General features: G+C 36.2%; 1 protein-coding gene across 6 annotated transcripts in view; it reads left to right on the top strand.

The window, feature by feature from the left end:
• RBBP8 (RB binding protein 8, endonuclease) overlaps window positions 1-12,218 on the top strand; it is a 41,416-nt gene extending 29,198 nt beyond the window's left edge. For 4 of the 6 annotated variants that reach the window (XM_005009402.6, XM_027451952.3, XM_072034787.1 and 1 more), the window contains 8 exons: window positions 55-181; window positions 1,282-1,382; window positions 2,444-2,555; window positions 3,524-3,694; window positions 4,300-4,369; window positions 5,450-5,546; window positions 9,229-9,370; window positions 11,618-11,854. In XM_005009402.6, coding sequence (XP_005009459.1) covers window positions 55-181; window positions 1,282-1,382; window positions 2,444-2,555; window positions 3,524-3,694; window positions 4,300-4,369; window positions 5,450-5,546; window positions 9,229-9,370; window positions 11,618-11,715 — 918 coding nt within the window. In that variant the 3' untranslated portion in view covers window positions 11,716-11,854. Of the gene's footprint in view, window positions 1-54; window positions 182-1,281; window positions 1,383-2,443; window positions 2,556-3,523; window positions 3,695-4,299; window positions 4,370-5,449; window positions 5,547-9,228; window positions 9,371-11,617 lie in introns of all 6 variants that reach the window. The other 2 variants (XM_072034785.1, XM_072034786.1) reach the window with 1 other exon arrangement.
• The last annotated feature ends 3,296 nt before the right edge of the window (window positions 12,219-15,514 follow it).

Genomic DNA, 15,514 nt, shown 5'->3' on the forward strand with positions numbered 1-15,514 from the left:
TTGAAATGGTATTTTTAAGTTTTGGGAAATAGTGAAATTGCAATATGTTGTTAGGTTCCCAGTGGCCATGTACCAAACAGAAAGAAAGCAAGAATAGGACATGGAGAGTCTGAACCAGCATCTGTGCTTCAGCCAAACCCTTGTAGACTATCAAAAAACAAAGCACTGCAAAACGAACAAGGTAACTTAACAAAAATGTTCCTTTTATTCCCTAACCTTGCCAACCTATGCTGTGGCTGAATAGTGTCTGAGTTCTTTGTATCTTCTTTCCTCCCACGTTAATAACTTTCTCAATTTAGTCTCATTCTATTCAGCACTTCTCAAGATCATCTTCGGCTTTTCAACCTGTATCATAATTTCCTGTACTTCGTAAAGTTTTCCTTCTTCCTCCCCTGTATAATGAATATATCATAGGGATTCAGCTGTAAACTCGGCAAGTTAGGAAACCTTTTTTTCCTCAGTTATTTGGTGTTGTTATTGCTGCACACGGTGTCTTACTGAAGCATGTGAATAACATACTGAAATTAAATCTCAGGAAGTTTGAGTTTAAACTGCCTACATCAAATGTTTGAAAACTGTCCTTAAGTATAATAATGAACCATCATGTCTTTCAAGATTCCCAATGACTTATTAGTGCCTTTAGTGAGGAACAGATTTCTGACAGATACTTGCTTTAGAAGTTATGTTCTTTCCCTGAGTTTTTTCCCTCAAAATTTGTATTTTTATAACTGGGATTGTCTCAGTACTCCTTAGCTAAAAGTGTTATGCTGCATATTTTATGTAGAAATACTTGCATTATAAGCTTAAAAATCTTTAAGCAGTTGGTATTGTCATGTATCTTGTAATCTAGGCCTCTGGTTCACAAATCAGGAGGAGCCAGCTCTGGAACCATTGTTCCAGACACTTCTCTACACTTTTGGTCTAAGACTTAATTTCCGTGGTCCTACTGATCTAATGCTCTATCCAATTTTAATATCACTTGATTTGCACAGTACAGAGATTTTACCTGCAAGAGTATCTGTTAAATATTACATACAACATACAAACACAAAGGTATGATGTCCTCCCTCAATATGGCAAAAAGCTTAAGATGTATTTCTGAATCTTCAGATAAAATTATTTATACCAAATGAGTATGTTTATTATTTGAGAAAAATCAGTCCCTAAAACCAAAGATGAATCAATGAAGAGAAAGCCAACTTGTGTTTTTAGATACTATCAGACGCTGTTTCCAGAGTTTAATTCTAATCATTAGTCTTTTTTGTCATATTCTGTGTCCAGATCTGAAAGATAAAACTTCCTTAGAAAACCTTCAGTGGAGCATAGACCCAGGAGCTGACCTTTCGCAGTACAAAATGGACGTTACTGTGATTGATACAAAGGTAAACTATCTCTTGCACCAAGTCAGCATGTTCCATAATATTGGAAAAAAAGCCTCTAGAAGTAGTGATGACACAAAACCAGGAAGAGTAGCTGATGCACCACAGTGCTGTGGGGCCATTCAGAGGGACCTGGAGAGCTGGGCAGTGAGGAACCCCATGAAGTTCAACAAAGGCAAGTGTAGGGCCCTGCACTTAGGGAGGACTTACCCCATGTCGTGTACAGGCTGGGGGCTGACCTGCTGGAAAGCAGCTCTGCAGATGGGTCCCTTCCAACCTCAGCCATTCTGGGATTCTGTAATATCATGAGCTTTATTCTGGGCAGTTCAAAACCACTTGCTAACAAAAATCCTTTGCTCCTTTGATATTTGTTTGCACTCCTAAAACGTTTGTTTATGCATAGTACATACAGTACAGTTATCCTAAAACATTTCACCCGTCTTGTACTTGGTAAACTTTGCCATGTGGTATTCAGTATGAAATGGATGGTCTTAAGGGTATTTAGGTGTTTATGTTAAGACAAAATGTTCTAAATCTCATAATTTTTCCATTGAAAGCATTCCTGGTGACTTATCTTCATGCTAAGTAATGGAAGATGTACAGATCACAACTACTATCCTTCTTTGATTTGGGCGCACGTTGGTTATTAGAATTAATGGGATTGCTGAGAATTTTCCTGAACTTTGTTTGCTTTGTCTAGCTTGAGAGCTATCAAAGAGTTTTGAATTGAGATTGACTATTTCGAAAATCGTCAGTGTTTCATTGCTACTTATTTTTTTCCTTGTAGAATTTTAACATGAAAACTTCAAGGAATTTATTGTCTATCAAGTATCAAGTAATGTTATTCACCCACTATATACTTCCCATTTCAACTTCAAAACAAGTTATTCTCTTATTATTATTTTACATCTTTATCTTAAATACATTACTGCAGGAAAAAAATACCACAGTGTCCAAAAGTTTTCAGTAACGGTTATGAAAGGATTTTATATACATAGCAATGATAATGACTATACCAGTTGCTTCTGAGTCCAATTATCTTGTTTCGTTATTTTTTTATTCAGGATGGTTCTCAGTCAAGAATTGGAGGGGAAGTTGATATGGATTATACATATGTTAGTGACAGTGTACTAATAAAAATGAAAAATCAAGAGCAAAACCAGGAAAGCAGTCCAAGTAAGACTTTTTTTTCTTCTTTGGTTCACTTCTTGTGAAGCAGTAAAGAATAAAGGATATTTTTCCCCATGTGTGGTTAGATTATAGGAAGTGGTTTACAGTAAAAGACACGTATTTATTTTTCAGTTCACAAAGATAAGTCTGTTTCCTAATAGAATCAATGGTGTCTGTTTGTTTTAACTTTCCTTGTGTAAATAAGGTTTGTTCTGAGACAAAGCTAGTACCGTACTTTTATATTGTTTAAGACGTTAAATACTTTCCATGTTCTGACCTGTAGTGAACATGCTTACAAGTAAGAGCTTGGAAAGTTTACCATGGAATCATATCAGGATTTCTATGACCAATTTCTAAGACCAGTTTCATTTTTAATAGTATACAAGTGGAACTAGTGCATTTCAAGTAAGTCCAGGTGTATTTATATCACATATAATGTATGGTAAGTGGTGAATCATGGCTGCAGGGCAGTGACTTTCAACAGTGGTTGTGGATTTTTTCATGGGTGGGCCACAGTGTTTTGGATTGTTTTTTGGGGTGGATTTTCTTTTTTTTTTTTTTCTTTGTTTCTATTTTAAGCCATTGCAGCTTGATCACATTTATGTAGTTTATTTCCTACCTAAAGAAAATATTTCCCTCTGCTTGGCTTAAGCCGGAATTGCAACTACAACAATCTCATCTATGTACTTCTAAGGTTAAAGGTATATGAAAGAGATTCAGCAATTAATCAAAGTTTAGAAATGGAATCAAGATATCTTCATGAAAAATTTGAGTTTTGTACACATTTAAAAGATTCACGGAAAGGTTGCAGAAAGAATAAATGTATCAGTATTGTTAAGTTAATCACTCCTGGAGTTGGAAGTGGATGCTAATTCTTGATATCCATTCAGTCAAAATATGCTTTCTTAAATTGTTGAGAGACTGATGTGGATGTTCATTATGTTGTTGTTTTGTGTTTTTTTTTTTTATAATAGGAAGAGAAAAAAAAATGAATGATACCATAACAGAAATGTTTGATCGGACGAATGATGAAGAATATGAATCATGCTTACCAGAAGATGGTCCTTCTGCGTGTGATGAAAAAGAAACTCTTCATGAAGAAGAGCAGGATAAAGGAATAACAGTAGCAAGCAAGAAACTAAAGAGTGGGATATATTTTTTTTTGTCTTTGTTAGACTGATCAAACTACGAGAGTTGATTTGAAGTCAGGCTTTGTTCTGTGAGAACAAATATGCCACTTAAACTCTGAGTTCATTTTTTGTAAGTTCATGAATTGTAATGGCATAACCAACCAACCTGAAAATTATTTTGTTGGTTGGTTTACATTGCATGCACACAAATATGGGAGATGTAATGGAAGTTGACATAGAAGCTGTATGGTGAGGTAACTCTTAAAGGAATCACCAGTTTTTGGCTGTAAATTATGATTGTAATTGCTTGCTTCCTTTGTTCCCCTGCCTACACTGAGATTTCTCAATATTCTGTATTTTAAGCAACCTTTCCTTTGCTATTCTGCTCATCTTTTTTGCTTGTCCATTGCTCTTTTCCTTCTCTTCCACTAATGCTTTTTGATCACTGGTTCAATTCTATTATTTCTACTTTTTCTTTGAATCTGCTGCCTCAGAGCAGTGTGCTCATGGCATTTTTATAGTTCTTAATAATTTCCAGCTTATCATTTTGCAGACATTTCTCTAGGCAGTCTGTTAACCTTATGTGACGTGTAATTTTTTTTCTTCATATATATTTACAGAACATGAGGATAAACAAGATAAAGCCAAACAGAAAGCTTTTGTGGAGCCATATTTCAAAAGTGATGAAAGGTAATTTGCCTAATAAAAATAGAAATAAAAATAGGTTGTTTAAAGCAGGAATTTTAAGGTTCTTTATTTCCTCCCTATAGAGAACTTGTTCTTCCATAAAACAAAGCTGTTTGTATGTAGCTTACTAGCAGCTGAAGATGCACAGGTAAAACACAGTAAATTAGATAAAAGATGAAGGGGGGGGATACGACTGAACACATTGAGAGGTATTTCTGTCCTAATTGCTGAAATGAAAGGAATGGTATTTCTGCTTTTTATAACCCTGTTGAATGAAGCATTTTGTACTCCATGCGGTTTCTTACAGGCAAGTAGCCATGCACGAGTTTATCATCAAAGAGGCTAGGGGTTGCTTGTACAAATAAAAACTTCCTTATCTCTGGCATTTTCTTCCCCTTCCTCTAGGCAATAAATGAGGAATTGTAAGCAACTGTACCTCGTAGTGCTTCCTCTGTTGCCTTTCTGTCTAATCATCATTGGTAGTCTGAATCCTCATTTCATAATGATATGATGGCCATCAGTTAAATAGTTACTGGCTTTGCTTTTTCTTTTTTTTTTTTTTTTAACACCTCAGCGTGTTTTCTTTGTAGAGGAAGATTTGTTTAGTGTGTTCTGGTTTTGAAAAAGAGCACATTGGCTAAAAATACATGTAAAGAAGTAAATCTGTTCAGTGCTTGAACCAGAACATATATTCCACCTTCAGAAATCAGAGTCAGAACTTTAGTGTCCCAGACAAAATATGTATTCTTCAGAAGATGTATTTTTTGAGTAATTTAGATCAAGTTACTTACTTTCATATTATGAAAAGCCATAAAAATCTGAGACACATCTGGGGGTATGTTAAGGATCATAGTATATTTTAAAAACCTTTGGTCTGTTTTCCTTACAGAAATAATGTTATTCAAGTATGAAGTGCAGTAAGTTTGGGTTTTGTAGATATTTTGTGATTTTTCTTTTTTTGAAACTATACATTCTTGAAACGATCCATTATTGTACTGTAAAAAAAAAAAAGGGGGGGGGGAATTTCTCAGATGTACAGAGGAAATGAATGTACAATCATATGAAAACATTTTTGCTTTTCAGAAAGAATACTGTGTTAGATTTTCCTCATATTGAGGTTATTCGTAAGAAAGAAGAAAGAAGAAAACTGCCTGGCCATACTTGTAAGGAATGTGAAATAGTAAGTACTGCTCTGAATTTTGGTCTTCCAGCTCTTCTGCTATCTAAGTTAGGAAGTGATATTGAAATTATGAGTCTGGTTGTCATCTTCAGTGCATAAGTGAGCAAAAAATTGTCCACCAAAGCTGTTTATCAAGTTGTTTTGTTGTTTTTTTAACTGTAGCAACTGCATATAACTTTTTTTTTAATGCCTGTATGAAGCTAGAAACTTCTCACAGTATAGTTCCATACTGTTGAACCAGTTTTTGTTACTAAAAGATACATTAACTAGTCAAAGAATGATTTTAAGTTTCTGTACTTCAACAAAATCTAGTGAAATTCACAGGTACTGGAATAAGTATGTTCTGTTTCCTGTTATACACATGTGTCTTGATTTCTGTTTTGTTCCTTGTTTTCTGAGGGGTCTGTGTTTTCAGATAGTTAAACCAGCATAGGTGCCAATGTAAATATACATACAAATGTTTTAAAAAAAATATTTGCCTCTGCAGGGAAAAAGTGTGAGATTTTAGGGTTTTCCATTCGTAAGTTTTCCCTTCCTTTAAAATTACTGAACTGCTTTCAGATACTTTGTATAAAGATAAAATATTGACACAGTTCCATGTATAGTAAGGTTATTTGGTACTGTATTTGGTTACAGTAGACTTTTGGGCTGGAGTTAATTAGGCAATGATGTAATAAGTAAACATGCTGCAAGTGTGACTTATACCCGGAGTCTTTTCATATAATTTCCACACCTGTATGGAACCAACATTTTTCATAGATTCTCCTGCTGTTCACTTTATAGTTATATTTACTTAGCTGAAGAAATTTATTGGAGTGCATTTTGGACAAAAATATGTTCCTGAAAAATATCTTTGGTAAAACTCATTGAATAAAAATAAAGTTTTACAGTCAACTTATAAATACCATTTTCAGGAAAAAAAAAAAAAAAAGGTGTTTAATTTAGAAAGTTTGAAAGAAAACAGGGTGCTGAAGGGATGGGGAAAAAATAAAAACCCACAAAACAACAATAACAACTTTAGCCTATTTTGGGGGCTTAGAGACACCTGTTAACTGTTTCAATTTCCTGTTTCTGTAAGCTATAGATCAGTCTATCCAGGTCTTGTTACTTCCTGGCATCTTAATTAGAATGGTGACTTTGCAAACAGTAAGAGCTTTGATTTTTACAATATTAGGTTTCTACTTTAAACTTCAGAAAATATTTTTTTAGTCTAGGCCATTCAAGATGAACGTCTTACAACATGCGTAATGCTTGGCTATATCACTGCTCCATAACAAAACTACCTTGGCATTAAATGCCTGTGAAAAAAAGGAGTGTTAGACGAAGCGTAAATGATGCTTTAAAAAAGTCTAGGCTTATTAGTGATAAGGTTTTGAGAAGTGTGTGAAGTCTAAGGAAATGTTTAGGGAGTGGGTAAAAATCAGTAAATTGTTCCGGCCGTGTGCTACAAGCAGTGTGAGAGTGGGAGGGATTACCTGTCCTTCTGAGCTGATATGAGAGATTTCACTTCTCTTTGTGCCTTGGCAAAGAGTTACTTAAGTCCTTTAAATCCTCATCACAAAACGTGGTGGAAGCATCTCATTCACTTCACAGTGTAAAACATGTGATACGATGTCTTGCCTTGTTATAATGATTTTGTGATGAGATCAGAGAACAATTGTATGGAGGAGTCGCTGCTTGTAAAAGTAACATTAGTAAGTGTGATTAAGTCTAGCTACACTTTTAAGCAGGAGAATGAGTCAGATGTTTTTATATAAGTTTAGATTACACAAATGAGTAAATACCTACTAAACTAGTGACTAGTGTTTGAAGGATTTGCTCTCTTTTTGAGACTGCAGATAAAGGTGGAGCTCTGTAAAGAACTCTTCCATGGTGAAGGTACCACAGGATGAGACTTTGCGCATGTAGAAAAACCTAGCTTAAATGTTTTGTGATGACTGCAGATGCTGTGAATAGTGATCTCAATCTAGAAAACAGCAGACTTTTCTGTAGAGCAGACATATATGTAACTTTCATTCTTTGCCAACCCCATTACAAGCTGAAGTAAAAAAAAAAAACAAAAAAAACCCTGCTTTCAAATTTATTTTGAATGCACACTTAGCTTGATTGTGTTTTTCTCATTTTCTTTTCCTCAGAAACTCTGCTGTATTTTTCATTGTTCGATCCACAAATATTCCCTTGTAATCATAAACTTTTAACTCCTCCCTTTCCCAATGCAGTACACTGCAGATTTTTAGTAAGCTGTCTTCAGGAAACCCACATGTTACTAGATCAGCTTCCTGTACTAATGAGGGCTATTAGAGCAGAATATGTTCTGGTGTCACTCTTTTTGTAGAAAGGTGAGAAATCTGAACTGATACTGGGGGAAAAGCTGCAATTCCCACAGACTATAGAATCCTAAGATGAACCAAGGCTACTTTTCCTGGTTTGTACAGTAGTCACTGGCATTTTCAGACCTGTGGTTGCTCTCTTATCTACATGATCTTCAATAGTTACATCTCAGGAATAAAAAGCCCTCCTCCACAAAATAAGATTTTTTACTTTACCTGCTATCTGTTAGTAAAGTACACTAATAAATTCCTGTTGTTTTTCCTATTCCAAATAGGTTTTTCTGAAATACTACCAGTAGGTGGAGACAGGAAGTAATCTCTGTTGACAGAAATTCTGTTCCTTTCCTGTTTCCCACTCTAGATTGCTTTCCAGCTGACTGAATGAGGTTTTAATTCTGCATTTTTTGAATCATAACATTATCATTTTGGTGGAATCGTTTCCCCACTTCTAGGAGGGCCAGGTTTCTTGTGCAACCCTGACTCTGAGTGTTGGCTTGCCACTTGAACCAAACAATGCTTTTGGCTTTGAAAATACCACGGTACCCTGTGGTATCTAAGTGTCAGGTTGCTGTGTTAGGAGATGCTAAACTAAAATCCCAAGCTAAAGAACTGCGCCAAAAAAATCTGTTTTTTCAAGATGCTACTTAAGGGAACACACAGCAAAGAAGCTTGGAGGGTGGTATATATACTTTTTCTCTTTTCTGCTGACGCAGATTTTTTTAAAAAAAGAAATAAGGTGTTTGGGGGAGAAGTAGCTAGTCAATTTACAGCATGCTCTAGAGAATGTCCAGGTAGCTTCTGGAGTCCCAGAGGTCCATCACCATACATTAAACTGGCTCTTTATGCACACCTAACTTGAGGGTAATAAAGCAGGAAGCATTTTGATTTGTTAAAAGCTCGGTAAGTTTAGATACTGCAAATAATCTTGCAGCGTGAATTTTTAGCATTGTATTTCTTTTTTTTCTGTTTTATTTGAAACTGTAAACTGAAACTTTATTAGAGAATTCCTATCTAATTCAACACCTGTGTCACAGCTCCACAAAATCAGTCAGTCATACTGTTGACATAAGCAACTATAGACACTGCAAAACCTTGTACCTGTGGTATATTAAAAGATATGAAGTTAACAAACATGCCACTGTAAGGCTATGCTTAACCTGAAAATCCTGTAAAGTTTTAGGATAATGGCCAGATGTTTGTCATGGGGATAACAAATCTTTACTCTTGGCTATCCTCACCCTTATTTTTAGGTAACTGTGTTGGTGAACAATGATTGACAGTGTCATTATGTAAAGCAGTTGCTGTGTATGTATAAATGTGTTAACTTGGAGTTTTCTTCTTCTAACCCACAGTATTATGCAGACATTCCAGAAGAAGAGAGAGAGAAGAAACTAGCTGCCTGTTCAAGACACAGATTTCGCTACATTCCTCCAAACACACCTGAAAATTTCTGGGAGGTTGGATTTCCTTCCACCCAAACTTGTGTGGAAAGAGGTTAGTGTGAAAAATGGCTTATAAAGCACTTTTTAATGCTGATTTTTTTAAAATGGTTTTCTGGATTTGTCTCTAGTTCATACAGCAGCCTTTCTCACCCAGTCTTTCTGAGCTGTTTCCTTACCGGCAACCATAATTTTGAAAGAATATTGTCTCTCTTTAGCAGCACCTTTACTACTAGGAAGAAGGGAACATAGAGAAATTTTCTCAGAACCTAGATAGAGAAGGCAGAAATAATTGGAATTGTTATGGAACTTGAACTAAAGCTCTACTTGTCTTTGAAGCAAAGCAAGAACAGGGTCAACATTTTCAGAGGCAAAGGCTGAACTTAGTGAGGAGAGACAGGCAGCACCACTGATCTCCTTCCTCTGTATCTTGAGAGCTCCTTAGCACAAAATGAAAACTGAGAAGTTGAGGGTCAGATGTGATTAGATGCATATATCCTGGTTATTAGTGAAACTCAAAAGCTGTTTTTTGTGTTTTTTTTTTTTTAACTTTTTTTTAACTTCTCAAGAGAAATTGTTCTTCCCTAAATATTTTTTTTAAATCCTGGAGTTTGGTACAAAAATTAGTTTCACTAATGGCTTTAAAACATGGTGAATTTGTACTGTACTATATGTACGTTTCTTCAGAAGTGGTGAAAGTCTGAGATACGGAGTCCTGTAGGAACTGTCTGTGAGCTATGTTATTCATGCTGGTTGCGAAACATTAATCTTCACTTATCTTCACCCATTCTCTTAACAGTTTCAGGTCAGGTGAAGGAAAATGTAGCCAATGTGAAGGGTTAAGAGAGTTACCAAATTGGCAGGCCATTAAGTTTCCTTGGGCTTGGTTAGGCTTCAGGAAAGTTTCCCCTCGCCCATAAATCTTTTTCTGGGATCGCATATGGGAGAGTGAATCCATCAGTCCAGCAGGAACACTGCTGAATCACTGCTTCCTTTGTGCTTTGTCTCTCTCCTCCCTCTGTGTCCAGCTAGGTAGGGCTTGGCTGTGGCTTGTCCGTTCCTCTTTTGCCTTAGGTAACAAGATAGAAGTTTCATTGTAGAGCCTTCTTTGGTTCTTGATCACTATCTTTTAAGATGAACAAATCGTAGTCCTTCCGATCTTGGTTGCCTTGTGCCTGTTGCAGCCAGTGAGGAAGCTGGTCTAAATGCGAAGCCATGTCAATTTATAACATCAGGCAATCGAGGTACCGTGTTAGGGAAATTGTCTTTTACTACCCATTTGGAATCTGATGCATGCTTGTTAAAATGAGCTTCTGAGCAATCTTCTTGTTCTGCTAGGATAAGAGCTGTTTAGTTGTTAATGGTCCTCGACAGCATATTAAAGGCAGACTTTACATCTGCCCTTTCTTCGTAAAAAACATGTTGTACAAGAGTGCAGCAAGGACACTAGAGAGGCTACCGAACAATTGCAGTTGTCACTCAGAAGTAGGGGGGATGTAGGGTGTTTTTTCTGTTTCTTAGTGGTATCTTGAACCAATTGGATTTTTTAAAATAACTGAGGGTTGTAAAGAAAGTATTTTCCAACTATGAAGTCAGAATCTACTCCTCTTACTTCAACGGATGCTATTGCTGATAAACAGTAAGGGTTTGACAAAAGCCAGATGCTGTAACTGATCTGCATAAAGTGTCTGCTTACTGTCAGTGCTAGCGAAGTCGAGCATGTTACAGAAATTTCCTATACGCTTCCCTTATCAGAGAGCTGTTCAAAGGGTGTTTGATCTGTAGGTTACTGCTTGGCTTCTTCCAGATTGACAAGTCTAATAAAAAAGAATGCTCTCAAAACAGACACATGTACCCTTCAGACCCACGAAATGCATGTGCTTAAAGTTTCATCTTTGTGACTAGGGAATACATTTTTAAGTGCTTTTTGTTTGTTTTTGCCAACTGAATTTGCAGTACAGATATACTTGTTACTCTTACGTTATATAAAATCTTTTTCAGAAGAAAATTAAAAATGTGGTTTTGCACTTAGATGAACAGTTTGTAGCCTCCATTTTTCTCTTCAGTCTTACTTGTTGGTATAGCATTACTGTGCAGTCATCTATCAGGAAGCAGTTGAGTGTTTTCGTTAATGATACTGCACCCTGGGATCTCCGACTTTCTCTCAAGTGAGAACCAGTTATGAGAGAGGGTAGGGGGAGGCATAATCAGGTTTTTTTCAGGGTAAACAAACAATGAAACAGAAGCTATGTATGTTGTTATATTGTATTGATTGCCTCATTTTTGTTCTTATTCTTCTAAGGATATATTAAAGAGGATCTTGCTCCCTGTCAACGTCCGAAAAGGCGGCAACCTTATGCTGTAATGTTCTCTCCGAAAGCCAAAGAGCAGAAGACATAAATGATGGGGAAGTAGGGCAACTGGAAGAGCATCTTTCCTGTCCTTAGATATTTATAGTTAATATAAACTTGAAATAGAGAACTGTGTTTTCCACAACGATAAATCATTTCATTAAATATGTAAATTTTATAAAATTCATTTGAAAATCTGAAGTATGTACCGGGAAACAAAACTATTTAATGTAAGTTTGTTTCATATTGTGTTAATACATTTTGTATTAATTTTTGCACCTGTCAAACAACAAGTCTCCTTTTTTTTTTTCTTCTTTGAAGTCAACGGTTACAACTTCAGCAAATCCTGTCTGATCTTTGTGTTATTAAGTAACTTCTTTGAAGTCACCGAGATCACAGTTGTTCTTGCAAGGTCTTAAACGCCTCTCGATGGGAACAGAAATGCAGATTTCGTAGGGTGCTTTCATTTTGCACTGGATTTTTTTATATAACCTTTTTCTTATTGCAATAATAGTTTTATCTACTTGTAATAAAACTGGATTAAATATGAAAGGTATCTACTGTTAATAGTTTGGAAGTATAGAAATCCATACAGTCTAAGCGTTTTACTTAAAATGTTGGGGCAAAATGTATAGCATCATGTTTCTACGTTGTTTAAATTGGAGTATCCAATTTTTCTCTTTTTAATTTGCATCTGCTTGTACTCAGTTCTGTGCTTTACTGATAAGAAGATAAGGATTGTTACTTTTAAATTTGGATGACAGCCATGCACGGAGTTCTACTAGGCAATGATGATTGCTGTCCACTAGATTATGAAGGATTCTGTAGACGTGTTTTATGGGAGAGTAAGAACATACGGTATCACAGAGGCAAGGTGTAATGCTATTACACAGGCCAAAGATGATACTTAGGAATAAAGTAGTGTTCTAGGACAGAGAAGAATAAAATGTGCAAGCAGTATGCAACCAAGGATAGGCTCAACCAAAGAGAATACTTTTTTAAAATGAGATCATAAAATAAGCAAATATTTATATTCCTTAAACCAAAATACAAGAATAGAAAGTATAGATAGATTTTATATATTCGTATGAAGTGAAGATACATTTATTTGTATACATATATACTATATGTAGTGTGTGTATACATAAATATATCTTCTTATTCATGTATTTAGTTTATTTAGACGTTTGTTTGTGTGTTTATAAAAAAATGTATTTAAATATTTGATGGATGGGACCATGTAATTCCTCATGCAGTTATTACAGGAGTGGCTGTAGGTTCTGCTGGTGGAGAGGTTATGGCATATCCCTAAAAAGAGAAAAAAAAAATCTAGGCTGCATGAAGAAGCACAGAACCCTCTTAGGTTGACAACGTAGGCCTTACAGAAAAATAGACTAGTGTATCCCCAGGCACTGTCACCATCCTACCTGCCTGGTTGATTGATTTGTTGCCTTAGCATCACACAGGAACGTCCTATTGCATGGCAATGGCAGAAAGCCAAATAACAATGAAAATCATTAGTCATTTCTATGTTTACTAACACGTGCTGACAGCAGATGTTTACACAACTGTAAACAGTATTCATTTCTTGGAGCAGTTGGTAGAATCCATGCGAAAGAAGTTACGTCCACAACAGAAATGGAGACTTATTATAACACAGCAAATCCTAAAATTCATTGTAAAATTGGCTATATGAAAAGTTTCTTCTTTAAAACAATATTTATAAGTAGTTGTCAGACAGGGAAGTTTACGGTGAGTCAGTAAATGATCACACTGTAATATGAACGTTTAAAGGATAAGATGACAGCTGGATTCTTTTTCTTTGCAGTGATGTTCTTTTTATTTTGACCGATGTTCATTACAGAAGTGCTTAAGGAACTTTCTTTGCAGAAAAGGTAAGAGGAGCTGTTGTAAAGTGAAGTGGCAGAAAACATCAGTAAAGTGAGTGTCAGCAAGTTGGTGGCACTGGGGAGTACTCCTGTGGACTCAAAAGCGAGGAAACTGCTGACCCCTTAGCTATAGCATGGAATTTGTAGCGTAAAAACAGCTTTGCTCTTTGAGGAGTACAGAGTGACTGTTCTGCCACCAGATTTTTAAAGACTCAAGAGATCAGTGGAGATGCAGCATGAGTAGTTTTATGGTTCATTGAAAACAGTGAGCTAATTGAAAAAATATGATGAGCAGGATTTGCAGAGCTATGGATAAATATGCAAAGAGTTGACCTGTCTTTATCTCTTTGAAGGTGTCAAAACAGAGTTCTGCTCACAGCAGGTATAAGAGAAGTTACCTCATAGATTATACCTGTTTGTGAAGGTTTGATGCACATTTAGAGGGAGGAGGTTATAAGAGTTTTTGTAAAACCTCTTGCATTCAGCCTAAGTGTTTTGAGAAGGAAAGAAAGGCAAAGTAGAAAGTCGACTAAATTATTTGCTGTGAAAGAGGACACCAGTAGAACTGGAATATAGAAAAACAAGGGCGAGGGCACACTTTGCAAAGCAGAAGGTAAGACTTAATCTGAACAGGAAATACATAACAAGGGCTATGACAGATGCCAATGAAGTCCTGAAGCGTGGAATCTGTAAACAGGAAGAGTTGCTCATCAGGGGCATCAGGTAGCAGGCTCAATTGCAAGCAGAAGGGACCATTTCTCTACATATCCAGCTGAATTTTGGATTAGGCTATGGAACCACTGCAGGATATTATGGATACAAAAAGTCTGGGCAGGTTAAAAAGAGAATATAAAGTGGAAAAAAGTCATCAAGGATGGAATGTGTTAAAGATACTACTGCTGCCTCAGGCATTCCTGAAGTCTGGGTTACAGGAAACTGGGAGAGTATCCTAGGGGAAGTATCTGTCTCCGTATGTGCCCCTCAGTATAGCTGTACTTAGGTTCATGTTACACTTAGGATACTGCCAAAATTCCACAGAGTATTTACTAGAGATGCCATTTCCCCTTGAAAATGTGCTGTACCCCATCTTTCGGTCTGTGTCTGCCTCCTGAGCTATGCTTCAGAGTTACACTGCTAAATATGCATCACATCCCCTGTATCCACAGATCCACAGATGTAAAGCTTGCAGAAATTACCCATTATTTAGGCTCTGCCATTTGATAGTACCTTGTACTTACTTCAAAGGTCGCTAGTATTTCAACTGAAATACAAAAGGCAGCTTGCGGAGGTTTTGGGTACAGAAGAGTGAACAACATACAGTGAAATGAATATTTTATCGATACTTCTTTTTTTGAAAGTCCATTGTTGTTCGTGAGGATAGTGCTACTCCACTAGAGGACAGTAAGGAACTGCTTTTACACATAGAAGAGTAAGAACTGCCCTTTCCACTCTAGTTAACCAACGTTTTAAGAGCTCAGTTGCCTTAAAAATTTAATCTCTCGTCCATCTGCAATAATGCCAGGGGAAAAAAATGTTTACTATTGAGACCAAGTTTCATCTTGATGAGATCAGATAATAAAAAAAATAATCTAGAAGTAAAAATAGAAACAACAGCTGAGATACACCATGGTTTCCCCTTCAAAGAGAGAATTTCCTAAAGAAATAACAGAAGTCTGAGCAACTTCTGTGTACCAAAATGACAACTAAAACTGACGAATGTTAGAAATTCATTTACAGTTTTCTATTTGTGGTAAATTCTAGTATTAATTTCTAGTTATAGCTTACCTATATTTTTATCTTGTAATAATGCATATTTTTTGCCCAGAGGAAATGGAAGAAAAAGGGGGTTGGGATTGTCTTCAGGTGTATCCAGGTATCGGTACCCAGCTGGGAACCTTGGAATAGCAGTGCCTCTTGGGTCATACCTGCACCACCCGTCTGTTGATAAGAGTCTGTCAT

This window comes from Anas platyrhynchos, chromosome 2 (assembly GCF_047663525.1).
Source record: "Anas platyrhynchos isolate ZD024472 breed Pekin duck chromosome 2, IASCAAS_PekinDuck_T2T, whole genome shotgun sequence".
NCBI classification, from domain to species: domain Eukaryota; kingdom Metazoa; phylum Chordata; class Aves; order Anseriformes; family Anatidae; genus Anas; species Anas platyrhynchos.